The 15,082-nt window shown below is 49.4% G+C and overlaps 3 protein-coding genes across 3 annotated transcripts; 2 read left to right on the forward strand and 1 right to left on the reverse strand.

Moving 5' to 3' along the window:
* The first annotated feature begins 50 nt into the window (after window positions 1–50).
* On the forward strand, window positions 51–2,331 carry LOC117227192 (tubulin beta-4B chain-like). The gene is made up of 2 exons (XM_033482211.2): window positions 51–148; window positions 537–2,331. The coding sequence occupies exons 1-2, from the start codon at window positions 92–94 to the stop codon at window positions 1,815–1,817; spliced, it is 1,338 nt and encodes a 445-aa protein (XP_033338102.1). The 5' UTR covers window positions 51–91; the 3' UTR covers window positions 1,818–2,331.
* A 140-nt stretch (window positions 2,332–2,471) lies between these two features.
* Window positions 2,472–6,205, forward strand: LOC117227194 (tubulin beta-1 chain). The gene is made up of 5 exons (XM_033482212.2): window positions 2,472–3,200; window positions 3,255–3,369; window positions 3,431–3,658; window positions 4,246–4,823; window positions 5,505–6,205. Exons 1-5 carry the CDS (start codon window positions 3,144–3,146, stop codon window positions 5,844–5,846), a joined length of 1,320 nt encoding a protein of 439 aa, XP_033338103.2. The 5' UTR covers window positions 2,472–3,143; the 3' UTR covers window positions 5,847–6,205.
* Window positions 6,206–6,510: 305 nt separating this feature from the next.
* LOC117227190 (tubulin beta-3 chain) lies at window positions 6,511–14,173 on the reverse strand. Its single transcript, XM_076518469.1, has 4 exons — window positions 14,024–14,173; window positions 13,292–13,922; window positions 10,461–10,569; window positions 6,511–8,750 (listed from the first exon to the last, which is right to left on the reverse strand). The coding sequence occupies exons 2-4, from the start codon at window positions 13,346–13,348 to the stop codon at window positions 7,549–7,551; spliced, it is 1,368 nt and encodes a 455-aa protein (XP_076374584.1). The 5' UTR covers window positions 13,349–13,922; window positions 14,024–14,173; the 3' UTR covers window positions 6,511–7,548.
* Between the last annotated feature and the right edge of the window lie 909 nt (window positions 14,174–15,082).

The raw sequence follows: 15,082 nt of genomic DNA on the forward strand, positions 1-15,082 counted from the left end.
CCGTTGACCCGGACCCAGGTGGTGACCCAGGTGGTGACCCTCGTGGACGCGTTCGAACCAAGTGTGGTCCGTCCAGACGGGCGTCGTGAGAATGCGGGAGATCGTGCACATCCAGGTCGGACAATGCGGCAACCAGATCGGTGCCAAGGTCAGTGCGTCCGCGGCGAAGACTCGAGACGGGCTCGCGGCGCGAGATCGCGCGGAACGCTGCCCCCGCCGACGACCGACGAAACCGTGACAGCTAACCTCGCGACAGACGAGGAGACGGATAGGAGGTTGTTCCGTGAAAAAAACCGTGCTGCCAACTCGCGTCGAGTTCATGTTACCGAGCGTGCTTCTCCCCGGTCTACGGCGGAGCTCTCCGTTTCGCTCCGCGAGGATTCTCGCGGCGAGGTTACACATCGCGCCGAGACTCGGACGGGTTCGTTGAACGCGAGCGAAACCGAGAGAGCACCGAGAGGAGACCGGGGTGATCCGGTTGCGAAGGGAGAGACACCGTTTCGTACGGCGACGTAAACCATGTTTTCGAACGACAGTTCTGGGAGGTGATCTCGGACGAGCATGACATCGACCCGACCGGCTCCTACCATGGCCACTCGGACGTCCAGCTGGAGAGGATCAACGTTTACTACAGCGAGGCGTCTGCCGGCAAGTACGTGCCCCGCTCGATCCTCGTCGACCTCGAGCCAGGCACCATGGACGCTGTCCGCTCGGGTCCGTTCGGGCAGATCTTCCGACCGGACAACTTCGTGTTCGGCCAGTCCGGAGCCGGTAACAACTGGGCGAAGGGACACTACACCGAGGGCGCGGAGCTGGTGGACTCCGTCCTGGACGTGGTCAGAAAGGAGGCGGAGAGCTGCGACTGTCTCCAGGGCTTCCAGCTGACCCACTCCTTAGGCGGCGGCACCGGGTCAGGGATGGGCACCTTGCTGATCTCGAAGATCCGCGAGGATTATCCGGACAGGATCATGGCGACGTTCTCGGTGGTGCCGTCGCCCAAGGTGTCCGACACCGTCGTCGAGCCGTACAACGCCACCCTGTCCGTTCACCAGCTGGTGGAGAACACCGACCAGGCGTACTGCATCGACAACGAGGCGCTCTACGACATCTGCTTCCGCACCCTGAAGCTCTCCACGCCGTCCTACAACGACCTGAACCATCTAGTCTCCGCCACCATGTCCGGCGTGACCACCTGCCTCAGGTTCCCAGGACAGCTGAACGCCGACCTGAGGAAGCTGGCCGTGAACATGGTCCCGTTCCCGCGGCTGCACTTCTTCATGCCGGGATTCGCGCCTCTGACCGCCAGAGGCAGCCAACAGTATCGGGCGCTGACGGTCCCCGAGCTGACACAACAGATGTTCGACTCGAAGAACATGATGGCCGCGTGCGACCCGAAACACGGCCGGTTTCTGACGGTGGCGGCCGTTTTCCGCGGTAGGATGTCCATGAAAGAGGTCGACGAACAGATGCTGAATATACAGAACAAGAACAGCGCGTACTTCGTCGAGTGGATACCGAACAACGTGAAGACAGCCGTCTGCGATATTCCGCCTCGTGGACTCAAGATGTCCGCGACGTTCATCGGGAACTCGACCGCCATTCAGGAACTGTTCAAGAGGATCTCCGATCAGTTCACCGCCATGTTCAGGAGAAAGGCTTTCCTGCATTGGTACACCGGCGAGGGCATGGACGAGCTGGAGTTCACAGAGGCCGAGTCGAACATGAACGACCTGGTCTCGGAGTACCAGCAGTACCAGGACGCGACCGCGGAGGACGAGGGGGAATACGTCGATGTGGTCGTTGCGGAGGAGAAGTAGATCCACAGATCGACTGATCGACAGATCCACAGATTCACAGATCGTCAGATCAATAGATCAACAGGTCAATAAACCGCAAGATCAACAGATCGTCAAATCTACAGATCGTCAGATCAACAGATCAACAGATGGTCAAATCAACAGATCAACATATTGTCAGATCGTCAGATCAACAGATCAACGGATCAACAGATCGTCGGATCGACAGATCTCTTTCTCCAGGGTCCTCATCTCGATGAAATTCCTCGTGACGCTTCACGCGAGAACTCTTGCTTGAACACCGAATCTCTTGTCAAAATGGTTGTAGTGGCTTTGCATTCGTATTAGCAACGCGATTTATCGGTATCTTACCTTCCCTTTCAAGGTCCAGTTTCGATCGATTTTTATATTAATTGTAGACACCCTTATACACATGCATATGTACACACCTCTATCTATCTACCCTATTATACGTGTATACTTTATACCTTATATGTGATTTAGAGAAATGTATTGGTTTGTTGAACATTCACAACGACGTTCTTTTCTTCGATTGTCCCGGGAGAAACTTTTAACTATAGTTCTAGAAAGGAGACGCGGGTATCGGTCATCTGACGTCTCTCGTTAAAGAATGATGCGAATTGCAAGCGAAGACATTTCCTGCGAGAACGATTCTCCTTACGCCTTTTTACAAGGATTTTCGAGGATTTTCAACGATTTTCAAGGATTTACAAAATTATTAAATACCCGACTGCGATCGTTTTCGTTCTCGAATCTAGACCGCGGATCTTGCGTGCATTTATAAGAAAAATAAACGCATAGCGGAGACATTATTCACCCGCCCGGATACGTTTGCAACAATCGAGCACTGTTTAACAATAGGCAGCCGTTCGCAACGATCCGGACCGATCGCGAAGAGCAGCAGCGAGAGACGATTCCTGCAGAAACAGCTCTAGATCGGATCGAGAGAGCACGTGTCGCGTGCCGCGTCATCGAACTCGTGCTCGTCCTTCTAACCAACTGGGGGATTGATGAAGCCAAGACCTTGGCAAAAATTGGCGATCACGTATTATCTCATCGGTGCCCCCGAGGACAAACACTTTATTATTGCGTGCCGTTGCGAATCGCTCGGAATGAACGCTAATGCGGGCTCCGCGGCCGCGTCGATCGCCGAACGCGCGTTATCGTTCGTTCATTCTTTTATTTTTTTCCCCTAACCAAAAATCCGGAGCATCGATAGCTCCCTTTATCCTTGACCTCGGCCGCGAGGCCGACGCGATGTAACCCCCGTTCCAACGAATCCCAACGAAATTCCAGTCCACCGAAACGGCCGAGAGACCGCGAAAAATGAGAGAAATAGTGCACGTACAGATCGGCCAGTGCGGAAACAACGTCGGCACCAAGGTAACCAAGGACACCCGTGCGTCTGCTTTCCAGCTGCAAAAGTCTCGTTTCTAGTTCTGGGAGAAGATCTGCGACGAGCATGGCCTGCACCGGGACGGCGTCTTCGACGGGGACGATTCGTCGGACATGCGGTTGCAGCGGATCAACGTTTACTTCGCCGAGGGTCAAGGTATTATCGTGATAAATCGACGGTTTCAGACGATTACCCGGTGTCATCCGCAACTTTCCAGGCGGCAGATTCGTCCCGAGGGCGGTCCTGATCGATCTCGACTCCAAAGCGTTGAGCTCCACGCTGTCTAGGAAATGCGGCGGTCTGTTCAAGCCCGAGAGTTTCGTGGTTGGACGCGAGAGCGCGGGAAACAATTGGGCGAAGGGATACTATAGCGAGGGTGCGGGCATCGTCGACGAGGCTTTGGATGTCGTACGCGCGGAAGCCGAAGCTTGCGACCTCTTGCAAGGTGAACGCCGGTCGACGCCTTGCTAGAAGCTAATTTCTCGTTCGTTGCTCGAAGCTTCGTCTAGGTCAGGCGTAGCAAGACTTTAGTAAATGAAAGGCATACAATCGTCGATGATTCAAAGCATTGGGTGTCTTGGGCAAGGGTTGAGAACGGTTACGATATCGGCTTCGATTCTTGGCGAACGAAGAACCGAAAAACTCTCATAATTAGACTGCGGATTTTATGCATCAGTAGTTATAATTAAACATATTATAAGGATTAAACAAATTGACTAATTTCAATTTATTATGTTCAATCTATTGAAAGGATCAACACTAGGTTCACGAAACCCGTCAAAATGACACTGATCTTTTAATTTACGATTAATCGGATTGTAAAGATCAGAATAAATATCTGACCGTGGCTTTTATAAACTGATATAAAACAGCTGTTCTCACACAGCGCTCCGTAAATCTAGTGTTAAAGGAAGAATGAACTCGCTATCTACCCTCGACTTCGGTGCAATTACTATCTAGCCTAAAAATCCGCAGTCTAACTTATTTTCGCAACCACGCCAATCGCTGACTTCGCGGACCACGATGGGTCAGGTATCCAGCTGGTCCGATCTTTGGGCGGCGGGACAGGGTCAGGAGCGGGCGCGTTGCTGATGACCAAGCTGAAGGAGGAGTACCCGAGCAGGATAGTGAAATGCTACAGCGTGATGCCCTCGGCGAAGATGTCGGACGTCGTGGTGGAGCCGTACAACGCGGTCCTAGCCCTCGGCGCGTCGATCGAGTTCGCCGACCAATGCTTCTGCATGGACAATCACGCGTTGCACCGCGTCTGCTCGAGGCTGCAGCGCATCGCCACGCCGACTTACGCCGACACCAATCACCTGATATCCGCGTGCATGGCCGGCGTGACCTGCTGCTTCAGATTCCCCGGACAACCTAGCGCCGATCTGCGAAAGCTTCACGTAAACCTGGTCCCGTTCCCCAAGTTGCACTTCTTCGTCGCCGGATACGCACCTTTGACCTCTAGGAGCGCCGCGCAGTACGCGGTCGCGTCCGTGCCCGAGCTAGCCAGACAATTGTTCAATCCTAGCAACGCGCTCGTCGATTACGATCCCGCCGCTGGCAAGACCATCGCCGCAGCTGCGATTTTCCGCGGAAACGCGTCGACCAAGGTGCGAAACCGATGTTCGTTTGTATTTGTTCATGATCGGTTCGACGAGAACCGACAGCGAATGCGAACGGCCAGCGACTTGATCGGATCAGTGTCGAAATGTGATTGAATGTTAATGTGATATATCGTTCATTGGATGTTATTTATATTAGTGTACAGCGCAGTCGACTTTGTTTTTACACGGTTTTCATTCAACAGAGACTAGAAGAAGCAATTCGATTTTCTTTTTTACACGACTTCATTCGATTTAGCACGGTGAAAAATGCTACTCGATTGAAATGCTTGCATTAAACAACATTTTTTAGATATATTTTTAGTACTATTTATTATTTTAGTACTATTTTTCCGTATCTACCGTGTAAAAACAAAATTGGCTGTAACGTAAATAAGGAAGCTATTGAAAGTAGAAATTAAAGTATGAAAGACTATATTGAAACTATATTAAATTCATCCATCTATTACATATACGTATAAAATTTATAGATTCTATACGTATACGTAATAAATTGATAATCATAATGTAGAAATATAGTTTTCCATACCCTTAACACATACTTTCATTTGCCTCCATATTTGCACTATCTCATAATAATATTAATAACATTTACTTAACGATATCACATTAATATTGAACTACGTTTCGGCGTACATTCTGCATCGTTCGGCGGACGGTCTATTTCAGCGCGTGGAGGAGCAAATGTACATCGTACGGAACAAGAACAGCCCTAACTTCGTCGAGTGGATCCCGAACAACGTTCAAACCGCGGTCTGCAAGGTCGCTCCTCGGGGAGTCTCGATGAACGCGACCCTGATATCGAACACGACTACGTTCCAAGAGCCGCTGAAGAGGCTGATGAGCGGCTTCAACGACATGCTGAAGAAGAAGGCGTACATTCACTGGTACACCGCGGAAGGGATGGACGAGTCGGAATTTACGGACGTTCAGGGGAAAATGCGCGACCTAATCGCGGAGTACCAACAGCAGCAGCAAGAGGCGAACGCCGAAAACGCCGATCCTCTGTGACGTGATCGTGGCTGGACGGCGAAAATATTCAGCGCAGACCTCGAGGCAGCCGTACGAAACAATCTAAAGCTATTTCGCGAAATTCCATCGGACCTGAAACATTGAATAAACAACGATCACTGTAAAGCAGGGGGTGAAGACAATTATGATATTGGTTGCGGTTCTTGAAACAGTTGTGGAGAACCGAAGAAGTCTCACAACTTTTATAGATAAACTGCGGATTTTATGCATTCGTGGCAAAAATCAGGAGATGAAATCTAATCATGAGATCTTCTCGATTTTTCATAACTGTTCCAATCAGTACCGATGCACAATATATGTATACAGTGGTGTGAATAATTACAGACTGATAACTTTTACATTTTTAGTGATTTTACATTTTACATTCCAGCGAACAAAAACTTAACGAAATATTTCCGATTATTTCTAATGTAGGAATATATAACTTCTAATCTAGAGATATGTTACTTCTAATATAAAAAATATACAGATGCGACATTTTGTTAAGTTTTCGTTTACATATCGGTGACAACGCGAAAGTTACTTCGAGTCCAAAATTATGCACACCGCCGTACACGTGAAACGGGCCGAGAACGGTAATATTCGGAACCCTTTCGATCGCTGCTGCGACACGCCCTTAGGATGATGGAGGGTGACTTGTGTGTACTTGAAAAAATTCTTATATTTTCGTAAGGAACAAACTTGCGCTACCGTAAAACGCGTGCCACGATTACAGGCTTACGATATATGAATAATGTTTGCGGATGTAACAGAGAAGGCAGATTTTTGGTTGCGGTGCTTTGGCGTTTGGTCGTCGGGGATTGTCTTTGTCTACCACCGCCCCCTCCGTGACCCTCTACCGCTGAAGCGAGCGACGCGTCTCCCTCGGCCAGCCTCGATGTCCTTCGAACTCCATGAAAAAAGAAGCGAAACTGAAGAAGATGCCCTATCGCGTATAAAAGTATAAAAAGCGAACCACGTGTGCCCGGAACCGACTCGGGCCGCTTTCGATAGACGGGCGAGAGAGGGCGGAGGGTTTAAGATCGATTTGTATCCTCTGTTAAGCCACGGAACGTTCACGAAGCGGCTCGGTTCTGGCGGATATTATTATAAACCGATTCGACTGATTATATTTAGTATCGCGGACCAAAATCTCGTTAAAGACGGACGCGTGACGTAAACTAACTCAATATGGATAACCAAAAATGAAGAGAGTTAGTAAGAACCTAATTCTTTGACAATAATGTCCAATATTATCCATTAACTTTCCTCGAAAATTTGATGTACAGCAAAACGACGTTTCCTTTTCCTATTCTCCTCCCTCTTCATCGAACAATACCGCTGCGTAGCGCAGATCTTTTACCGATAAATGTGGAAACATTTTCAACACTATGCTTACCGAACCGGTCAAAATTGTTCAAAGATACATTTACGAGTGATTTATTCAATGTACGAATTACTTGTGGAAAAATTAGAATAAACGTCTTATTGCTACTATTACAAACTAATATGAAAGAGCCGCGTACAGTGCTCGATAAATCTAGCGTCAACCGCGATAATTGTACGTACAACCGAAAGGATTCGAACGGCTGACATAAAATACTAGAACGTCGCACTTGCCCGAACCGCGAAACGTTCCGCAAACGTTCCGTGCCCGAACGAACGACACAAATCGGCCTTTACTCGTTCGGAAGTAGACAGTCTACTCCTGATCGCAGGTCTCGAAGTCGTCCGCGCACTCCTCGGCCTCGAAGTCCTCCTCCGCCGTGGCCTCTTGGTACTGCTGGTACTCGGACACCAGGTCGTTCATGTTCGACTCGGCCTCGGTGAACTCCATCTCGTCCATACCCTCTCCGGTGTACCAATGCAGGAACGCTTTCCTGCGGAACATGGCGGTGAACTGCTCCGAGATCCTCTTGAACAGCTCCTGGATGGCGGTGGTGTTGCCGATGAAGGTCGACGACATCTTCAGCCCCTTCGGCGGGATGTCGCACACGGCCGTCTTCACGTTGTTCGGTATCCACTCGACGAAGTACGAGCTGTTCTTGTTCTGCACGCTCAGCATCTGCTCGTCGACCTCCTTCATCGACATCCGACCCCGGAAAACGGCGGCGACGGTGAGGTATCTTCCGTGCCTCGGATCGCAGGCGGCCATCATGTTCTTCGCGTCGAACATCTGCTGCGTCAGCTCCGGCACAGAGAGCGCCGAGTACTGTTGCATCGATCTAGAGGTCAGAGGAGCGAATCCCGGCATGAAGAAATGCAGACGGGGGAACGGGACCATGTTCACCGCCAGCTTCCTCAGATCCGCGTTCAACTGTCCGGGAAACCTTAGGCAGGTCGTCACGCCTGACATCGTCAGCGAGACCAGGTGGTTCAGGTCCCCGTAGCTAGGATTCGAGACCTTCAGCGTGCGGAAACAGATATCGTACAGGGCTTCGTTGTCGATGCAGTACGTCTCGTCCGTGTTCTCCACAAGCTGGTGAACCGACAGCGTCGCGTTGTACGGCTCGACGACGGTGTCCGACACCTTTGGCGACGGCATCACCGAGTACGTGTTCATGATCCTGTCCGGATATTCCTCGCGAATCTTCGAGATCAGCAAGGTTCCCATACCCGACCCGGTGCCGCCGCCCAGAGAATGGGTCAGCTGGAAGCCTTGGAGACAGTCGCAGTTCTCGCACTCCTTACGCACCACGTCCAAAACAGAGTCTACCAACTCAGCGCCCTCCGTGTAGTGTCCTTTCGCCCAGTTGTTACCCGCTCCGGATTGTCCGAACACGAAGTTGTCCGGCCTGAACAGCTTCCCATATGCGCCCGAACGCACCGCGTCCATCGTACCCGGCTCGAGGTCCAGCAGGATCGCCCTGGGCACGTATTTCCCTCCATTCGTCGACGTGGCGACTGAAATAGACGCAAGCCTTTGATAACGATCCTGAGGTGCTGTCTAACGATGGCGAAAATATTCTTGCAAACGCTTTAAGACAATGTCGCACAATTCATGGGAACTTGGTCCGCTTAGATAGGATACTGTTCAATTTTCGATGCACTTTGTAAGAATGATTTTTAGACTGGAGGCATTCAGTGAACGTCGCGTTAAGAGAAAACTCTAGGAAGATATCTATTTTTAGCAAGCTGTCCTTTGGACAAAATGGATGGGAAGTTGTCCTTTGGATAAAATAATTGAAATTTTGTCCTTTGGATAAAATAGTCAGGAAGTCATCATTTGTATAAAATACTTAGGAAATTGTCCTTTGGATAATATACTTAGGAAATTGTCCTTTGGATAATATACTTAGGAAATTGTCCTTTAGATAAAATAGTTGGAAGTTGGAATAGTTGGAATAGTTGGAAAACAATTAGAAGTTATCCTTTGAATAAAATACTTAGGAAATTATCCTTTGGATAAATAGTCAGAAAGCTGTCATTTGAATAAAATACTTAGGAAATTGTCCTTTGGATAAAATAGTTGGAAGTTGTCCTTTGGATAAAATAGTCAGCAAGTGGTCATTTGAATAAAATACTTATAAAATCGTCCTTTGGATAAAATACTTAGAAGTTGTTCTTTGGATAAAATACTTAGAAAACTGTCCCTTGGATAAAATAGTCAGGGCATCGTCATCTGAATAAAATACTTAAGAAATTGTCCTTCGGACAACACAATTGGGAAGTTTGTTTGCTTATATTATCCTGTCATTTCCAACACCCTGTTGATCAAGTAAAAACAAAAACCATTGAAAATCCCATCACGAAAATAGCTGCAGTCTTTCCAGCCCCCTAAAACAGTCTTCGAGCTTCCTTGTCTCTAGCATGCTGTCTTTGTGCATCGTTCTGCTGGTCACGTATAGAAAATGATGGGAATTCTATCGACAAAATAGCAGCAGTCTTTCGAGCGTCATAAAATAGTTAAGAAGCTTGTTCGCTGGCGTACCGTGCCAGTCGCGCAAAGAAAATTATGGTAATCTTTTCCATAAACTAGCCGCGTTCTCCTCGAGCATCGCGCCGGTGAAGCATAGAAAATGAAAGAAATCCTGTCGGCAAAACTAGCCAGGACGTTGTTCGTGCGCGCCGTGGCGTCTTGCGGCTCGCCGCATTAGGAAATTAGGAGACGGCGGAGGGTTACAAACGACCGGCGAAGAAGGCACGCGCCCATATTAATCGTGTTTCGTAGTTATTGTCATTCCGGCTGAAAACTCGCGGCGACAATGGCTCGGCCGACGGAAACGCGTGTCTTATACGGCTTCGGGTGACGCTGCCGGTGCCTGTACGGCTTGCAAATTAGCCGGTCGGCCGGCGAATTTCGTTTCAGGAACGGTGTAGCATGACTGGGCGAGGCCGGCGAACGAGGACGCGAGGCGAAAACTTAGCCGGCGTATCGAAAAGCCAGGGGTGAACGGCTATTTCCAGCGTCTAAACGCGGTCCTTGCTGTCTGTTGCTCTCCGCGCTCCTTTTTCATGGCGTTCCTCCTATCGCGAAACAGAGAGACAGCTTCTATTTTGGCGCGCGCGTGGAATTCGCGAAAGCAACCGGCCGGCGACGAGCGATCCGTGATAATGTCGACGAACCGGCGCGATCGTTTCCCGACCGTTCTAGAATCGTTCTCTGCAACTTACCGGATGCCTCGTTGTAGTACACCGAGATCCGCTCCAGCTGAAGATCGCTGTCCCCGTGGTAGATACCGGACTGGTCGATCCCGTGCTCCTCGGAGATCACTTCCCAAAACTGGAAAAAATTCGAATCGAGATCAGTGTCGAGAATCGGCGCCCGTCGAACCGAAATGGATAAAAGCCGGCCGACCGAGGACAAGGATATCGCGACGAGGCTAAAAATACGGCCGCACCGAATTAACGCGGCCTCTGCCCCCTGGGCTCGGGTGGGGCCACCCTCTCCCCCGACCTGGCTCGTTCGTCTTCTACATTCGTCTCGCTTTCACTATTTTCTCCGCACTATTAATAGGCTGCGACCATGCTCGCGGCAACGAGGTGACGCGTCCTGCCTTGTCCCCTCGTGCGAGGACCTTTCGTTCTCTGGGGGGACGACCTCCTCTCAGTGACTCTGACCGGCCCGCAGAGGTCGTTAGACTCTAAACTTTTATTGTTCGAACTGCCGTTAAATTTTCCAATCGATACTGTAACGCGGAGTAAGGAGGACTAAGGGGGGATGACCCTCTGGGATGACCCACGTCCGGGTTTTTTTACGGACCCGGAGCTCGAGGCCTGCCTTGACACTTGATACCGTCTGGCCATTGTTTATGTTCGAGCGACGGCAAGAGATACAGAAAAATAAACGTAATAAATGTAATTGCTGCGTAAAAGAAAGATAATATTACGTTCGCCGATAAGTCATTGCGTAAGTCACACGTAATGACTTTTATTGGCCAACGTAAAAGTAATAATAACAGTAATAATAAGGTAATAAATAATAATGTCATTCGTCTGGGCCTAAAGGTGCGTCCGTCGGTTCTGCGAGTGTCAATATTTAAATTAAAGCAATGTTCCCTTTAACACTTGGATTTCTTTTTCATCGAATTAATCTTACGTTTATTGGCTCCCAATAAAATTAGGAAGATGCAATAAATAAGCATGAAAATTCCTTTCCGAGCCCGACAAAATTATTCTGTCGAATATGTATGCAATAACGCGTTTAATAAAATGTTCAAATTAATTCTGCATGTACTTGTATAAGCTTCAAATAAAATCTATCCATCAATTAAACGTAAAAGAAACGATTAGCTTCGTCGCAAGAAGATAAATCGATCGATGCGATGTTCGCACGCGACGGAGAATACGCTGCACGAAGATCGAACGGAATTTTCGAAATTCATGAGGAAGTGTAGTTGCGCTAATTCACCGCAGTCCAATTAGTGGATCGGTCCAACAGGCTATTGCCAAAGAGAGCGGGGACCCCCTTTGTCCCGAACGCGATTCACGCTCGGCTGGATCGGTTGTTTTCCACATGGAAGAGCATAACGATCGTCCGAGGAACCGATCGCGAAAAGCATCTGCGGATCGCGGCCGCGATCTTAATTGCGGCTCGCGAAACGCTGCGTCCGCTCGCGTGCTGCGCCGTGCACCCCGTCCGTGCATGATTCACGACCTGGTTGGGACGCAGCCGCGCGAGACGGCCGGCTCCGCGAGAACAATGACTGGCATCCCTTTACCGTCGCCGTTTTACTTTCGACAAGTACGAATTTCCGTCCGGTTGTCCGCGACAGGGACTGTCGACAACCGACCAAACGGCACGAGAATCCAAAGAAATTCCGACGGAATTCGAGTAAATTTCGCGAACGATTTCGGAAAGCTAATCGCCGGCAGATTCGAGGATACATCGCGAACGAATTCTCAGTTTTACAGGAGGCAATACCGAGTCGGTTCCAGCGGACCGGACGAGAGAGGAGGCTCCCCAAATTGCTGCTCATTGCCGAGCGGCGTCTTATCTTTAATTCGATTAGGAGCTCGAATTCTTCTCGGGAGACCGCCCTATCTTCCCATCTCGGCCCACTTCGCGTTTCCTACCACCGTTGACCCGTGAACACCGAATGACCCTTGACCGGACGGGTCTGTTTCGACCTTTTTGTCTCGCGATCGTTAATCCACGGCCCCGTCGGCTGTCAATTCGGAACGGTCGCGTTGCGATCGATCGACGAGGAATCCGCGAGATCGCGGAACGACGTTGACACTCGAGCTTCGTCGAACCGGCATGGGAAAATCGATTTTGCTTTCGAGCGTCGGAACTGCGAGACAATGAAGGATCTCCGTGTACATTCGATCGGTTACGTCCGACGCGTGATAATAATATGGATAACGAGGCTTCGGTGATGACACCCGAGCTCTGTGCGTTGTAAGACGATAGGGAGGAACCGACGGACTTTTTTACAGGCTGGGCACAACGAACGCTAAATAATAATTTCGAAGAAAATGTTTCAATGCTGATACACCTGATTTTCGTATGGTGTAAGACGGTAGAGGATCGCTGAGATGGCTAACTAGACCTAATATCGTGTCAAATAATAATCTAATACGAGAAAGCTTCAAAATGATGACAGTGAGACATCTGATTTTTATATGGTATAAGACAATAAGAAGAATAGCTGGATCTTTGACGATATAAATATGGTATATGTATAATAATAATAATAATAATAATAATAATAATAATAATAATAATAATCTAAAAGACAAGACCTGAATGCAGGAACACCTGATTTTTATCTGCTGTAGGACAATAGAGGATCGTCCGAATCTCTCGTTGAATAGTCGACAAGGATTAAACCGTCTTCTCTCGGGGTACGTTAGGATTTAGTAGGATCTGGAATCCGATCGAATCCCGGGAATAGCTAGTCGCGAACGGCTACGGTCGCCGGCTGGCTATTGTACAGGGAACAACGACCTAGGTCAAGGAACCAGGTGAACGAACCTCTCCTATTGACCGCGACAATACATACCTTGGCGCCGATTTGGTTCCCGCATTGTCCAGCCTGCAAATGCACGATCTCCCTCATCCTGGAGCGGTGGTGGGTGTCCTGTTGTGTCCTGGGGTGTCCCTCGGTGAAAAGTGCGTTGCTGTCGACGAAACAGCTGATCTCTCGTTACTGCCAAGACGTGGAGAGTGTGTCGGAAGAGCGTGTGCAGCGAAGCGGGTGCTACCGAGCGGACTGTCGTGTCGCGCAGGAGTGCCGGTGGACTGAAGCGGAGCGGTGTTGAGCCTGCGGAGCAATGCTGACGAGGAAACGCGCTCGTGTCGGTGTCCTGAGGGCGACTCTCTCGACTCGAGCCGAGCCGACTCGACTCGACTCGACTCGACTCGTCTCGTCTCGTATCGTCTCGTTCCGTCTCGTCCCGCCTCGATTACCCCGCGGGACTAGCAGGGGGGGCCGGAGGGGGGAGGACGACGCGGAGGAAAGCAGGCAACCTCTTCTCGGGCACTATCATCCTCGACCACCGGATATGTACTCGGTACCGGGAAAGCGAAATTCAGGGAACCACATTCTTTTCACGATGGCTACGCCTTTGGCTGTCCTTTCGTTCTTTTTGCTGGTCGCTGCTTGCATGAGAACTGCTTTGTCACCTCGCGATCTGGAACACGTGAATTTTGAATTAGAAGGGTCACCTGTGCTCATCGGTGCGCGCAGATCGGAGAGTATTCGGCGCCGATATTTTGCGATTACGCGACTCACGTATGGATCGCGTTCAGTGACGTCGGTACTTTTTTCCTTCTTTTCTCCCCTTCTCTTTCTTTTTCTTTTCCTTCTCCCTCGTTCTTTCGATCACCGCAATTATTTAATTCAATTTATTTAGCGGAGACACGTACCAGATGTCCTTTCCATCTATTGACAAAAATTAAACAAAATAATAATAGCATTAGTAACAGAATAATAATAAAAATTGAGACGATACGATTGCAATATTGAATTATGATCACCTCCTTTTCGAGTTTGAACTTGGTCCTCTTCAAACACACCATGCTTTACTCGATCTCTCGTTCACGCGCAACCATAATATAGTTTACCTAAAAATACACATAATTATATGCTCGAATTAAGAAATCTGTGAAATCATCGAAAAACCCTTGATAAAGTAAACAAATCGAGAAAAGCTCGGAACATTTTTTGGGCGCATGCATAAAATCCGCAGTTCGGAGTCCAGTCACCAGGACCGCCATAATAAAGAGGAAATGCCGACAGGATTTCCTGTTCGATGAACTGAAGGAGCACTCGACGGAAGTGCCGGTAGAGCGTGAACGTCTTTCGGTGCGGCCTTGCGGCACCCGAAATTGCCTGATCTCGACGAATACCACGGATTCCGAAGTTCTGCGAGTCGTTCGATGCTCGAGAGCAACCGGGTTTCTGGCCTCTCGGCCGTGTGGGTGACTCATTTCTCGGTCGGAAAGGATGATAACCGAGACGAAGTTTTGTCTCCAGCTGCGCGTCAACGATCCCCTGCCGCTGTAAAAACCCTTCTTCTATTATTGTAACCTCGTCCCTATCTCTCGCCCCATCCCCCGATCCTCTTTCCGACTCGGTGCTCCTCGTTTTCCTCTACGAAAATGCCCGGGGTATCTCGACTAACGGCGGCGCGTTATCATTCGCCCGCATTTGTTCTAATCGCAATGCATTTTGTTGCTTTCCTAGACGGTTGCAGGTGTTCCCGGCATTTGTGGTCGAACGTTTGTAAACTTTAAGTTCAGAGATAACTTAGGTCGCAGGTTATTTCAAGTTTGAAGCTGCTCTAATTTG

Source organism: Megalopta genalis, chromosome 2 (genome assembly GCF_051020955.1).
Source record: "Megalopta genalis isolate 19385.01 chromosome 2, iyMegGena1_principal, whole genome shotgun sequence".
Taxonomy (NCBI): Eukaryota; Metazoa; Arthropoda; class Insecta; order Hymenoptera; family Halictidae; genus Megalopta; species Megalopta genalis.

What these genes read in the sequence shown, in the direction of transcription:
- LOC117227192 (XM_033482211.2), top strand. Translation starts at nt 92, where the DNA reads ATGCGGGAGATCGTGCACATCCAGGTCGGACAATGCGGCAACCAGATC. An exon ending in GCAACCAGATCGGTGCCAAG is followed by an intron (nt 149 to 536) that starts GTCAGTGCGTCC and finishes TTCGAACGACAG; the next exon opens with TTCTGGGAGGTGATCTCGGA.
- LOC117227194 (XM_033482212.2), top strand. Translation starts at nt 3,144, where the DNA reads ATGAGAGAAATAGTGCACGTACAGATCGGCCAGTGCGGAAACAACGTC. An exon ending in GAAACAACGTCGGCACCAAG is followed by an intron (nt 3,201 to 3,254) that starts GTAACCAAGGAC and finishes TCTCGTTTCTAG; the next exon opens with TTCTGGGAGAAGATCTGCGA. An exon ending in TTACTTCGCCGAGGGTCAAG is followed by an intron (nt 3,370 to 3,430) that starts GTATTATCGTGA and finishes GCAACTTTCCAG; the next exon opens with GCGGCAGATTCGTCCCGAGG.
- LOC117227190 (XM_076518469.1), bottom strand. Translation starts at nt 13,348, where the DNA reads ATGAGGGAGATCGTGCATTTGCAGGCTGGACAATGCGGGAACCAAATC. An exon ending in GGAACCAAATCGGCGCCAAG is followed by an intron (nt 10,570 to 13,291) that starts GTATGTATTGTC and finishes AATTTTTTCCAG; the next exon opens with TTTTGGGAAGTGATCTCCGA. An exon ending in GTACTACAACGAGGCATCCG is followed by an intron (nt 8,751 to 10,460) that starts GTAAGTTGCAGA and finishes CGTCTATTTCAG; the next exon opens with TCGCCACGTCGACGAATGGA.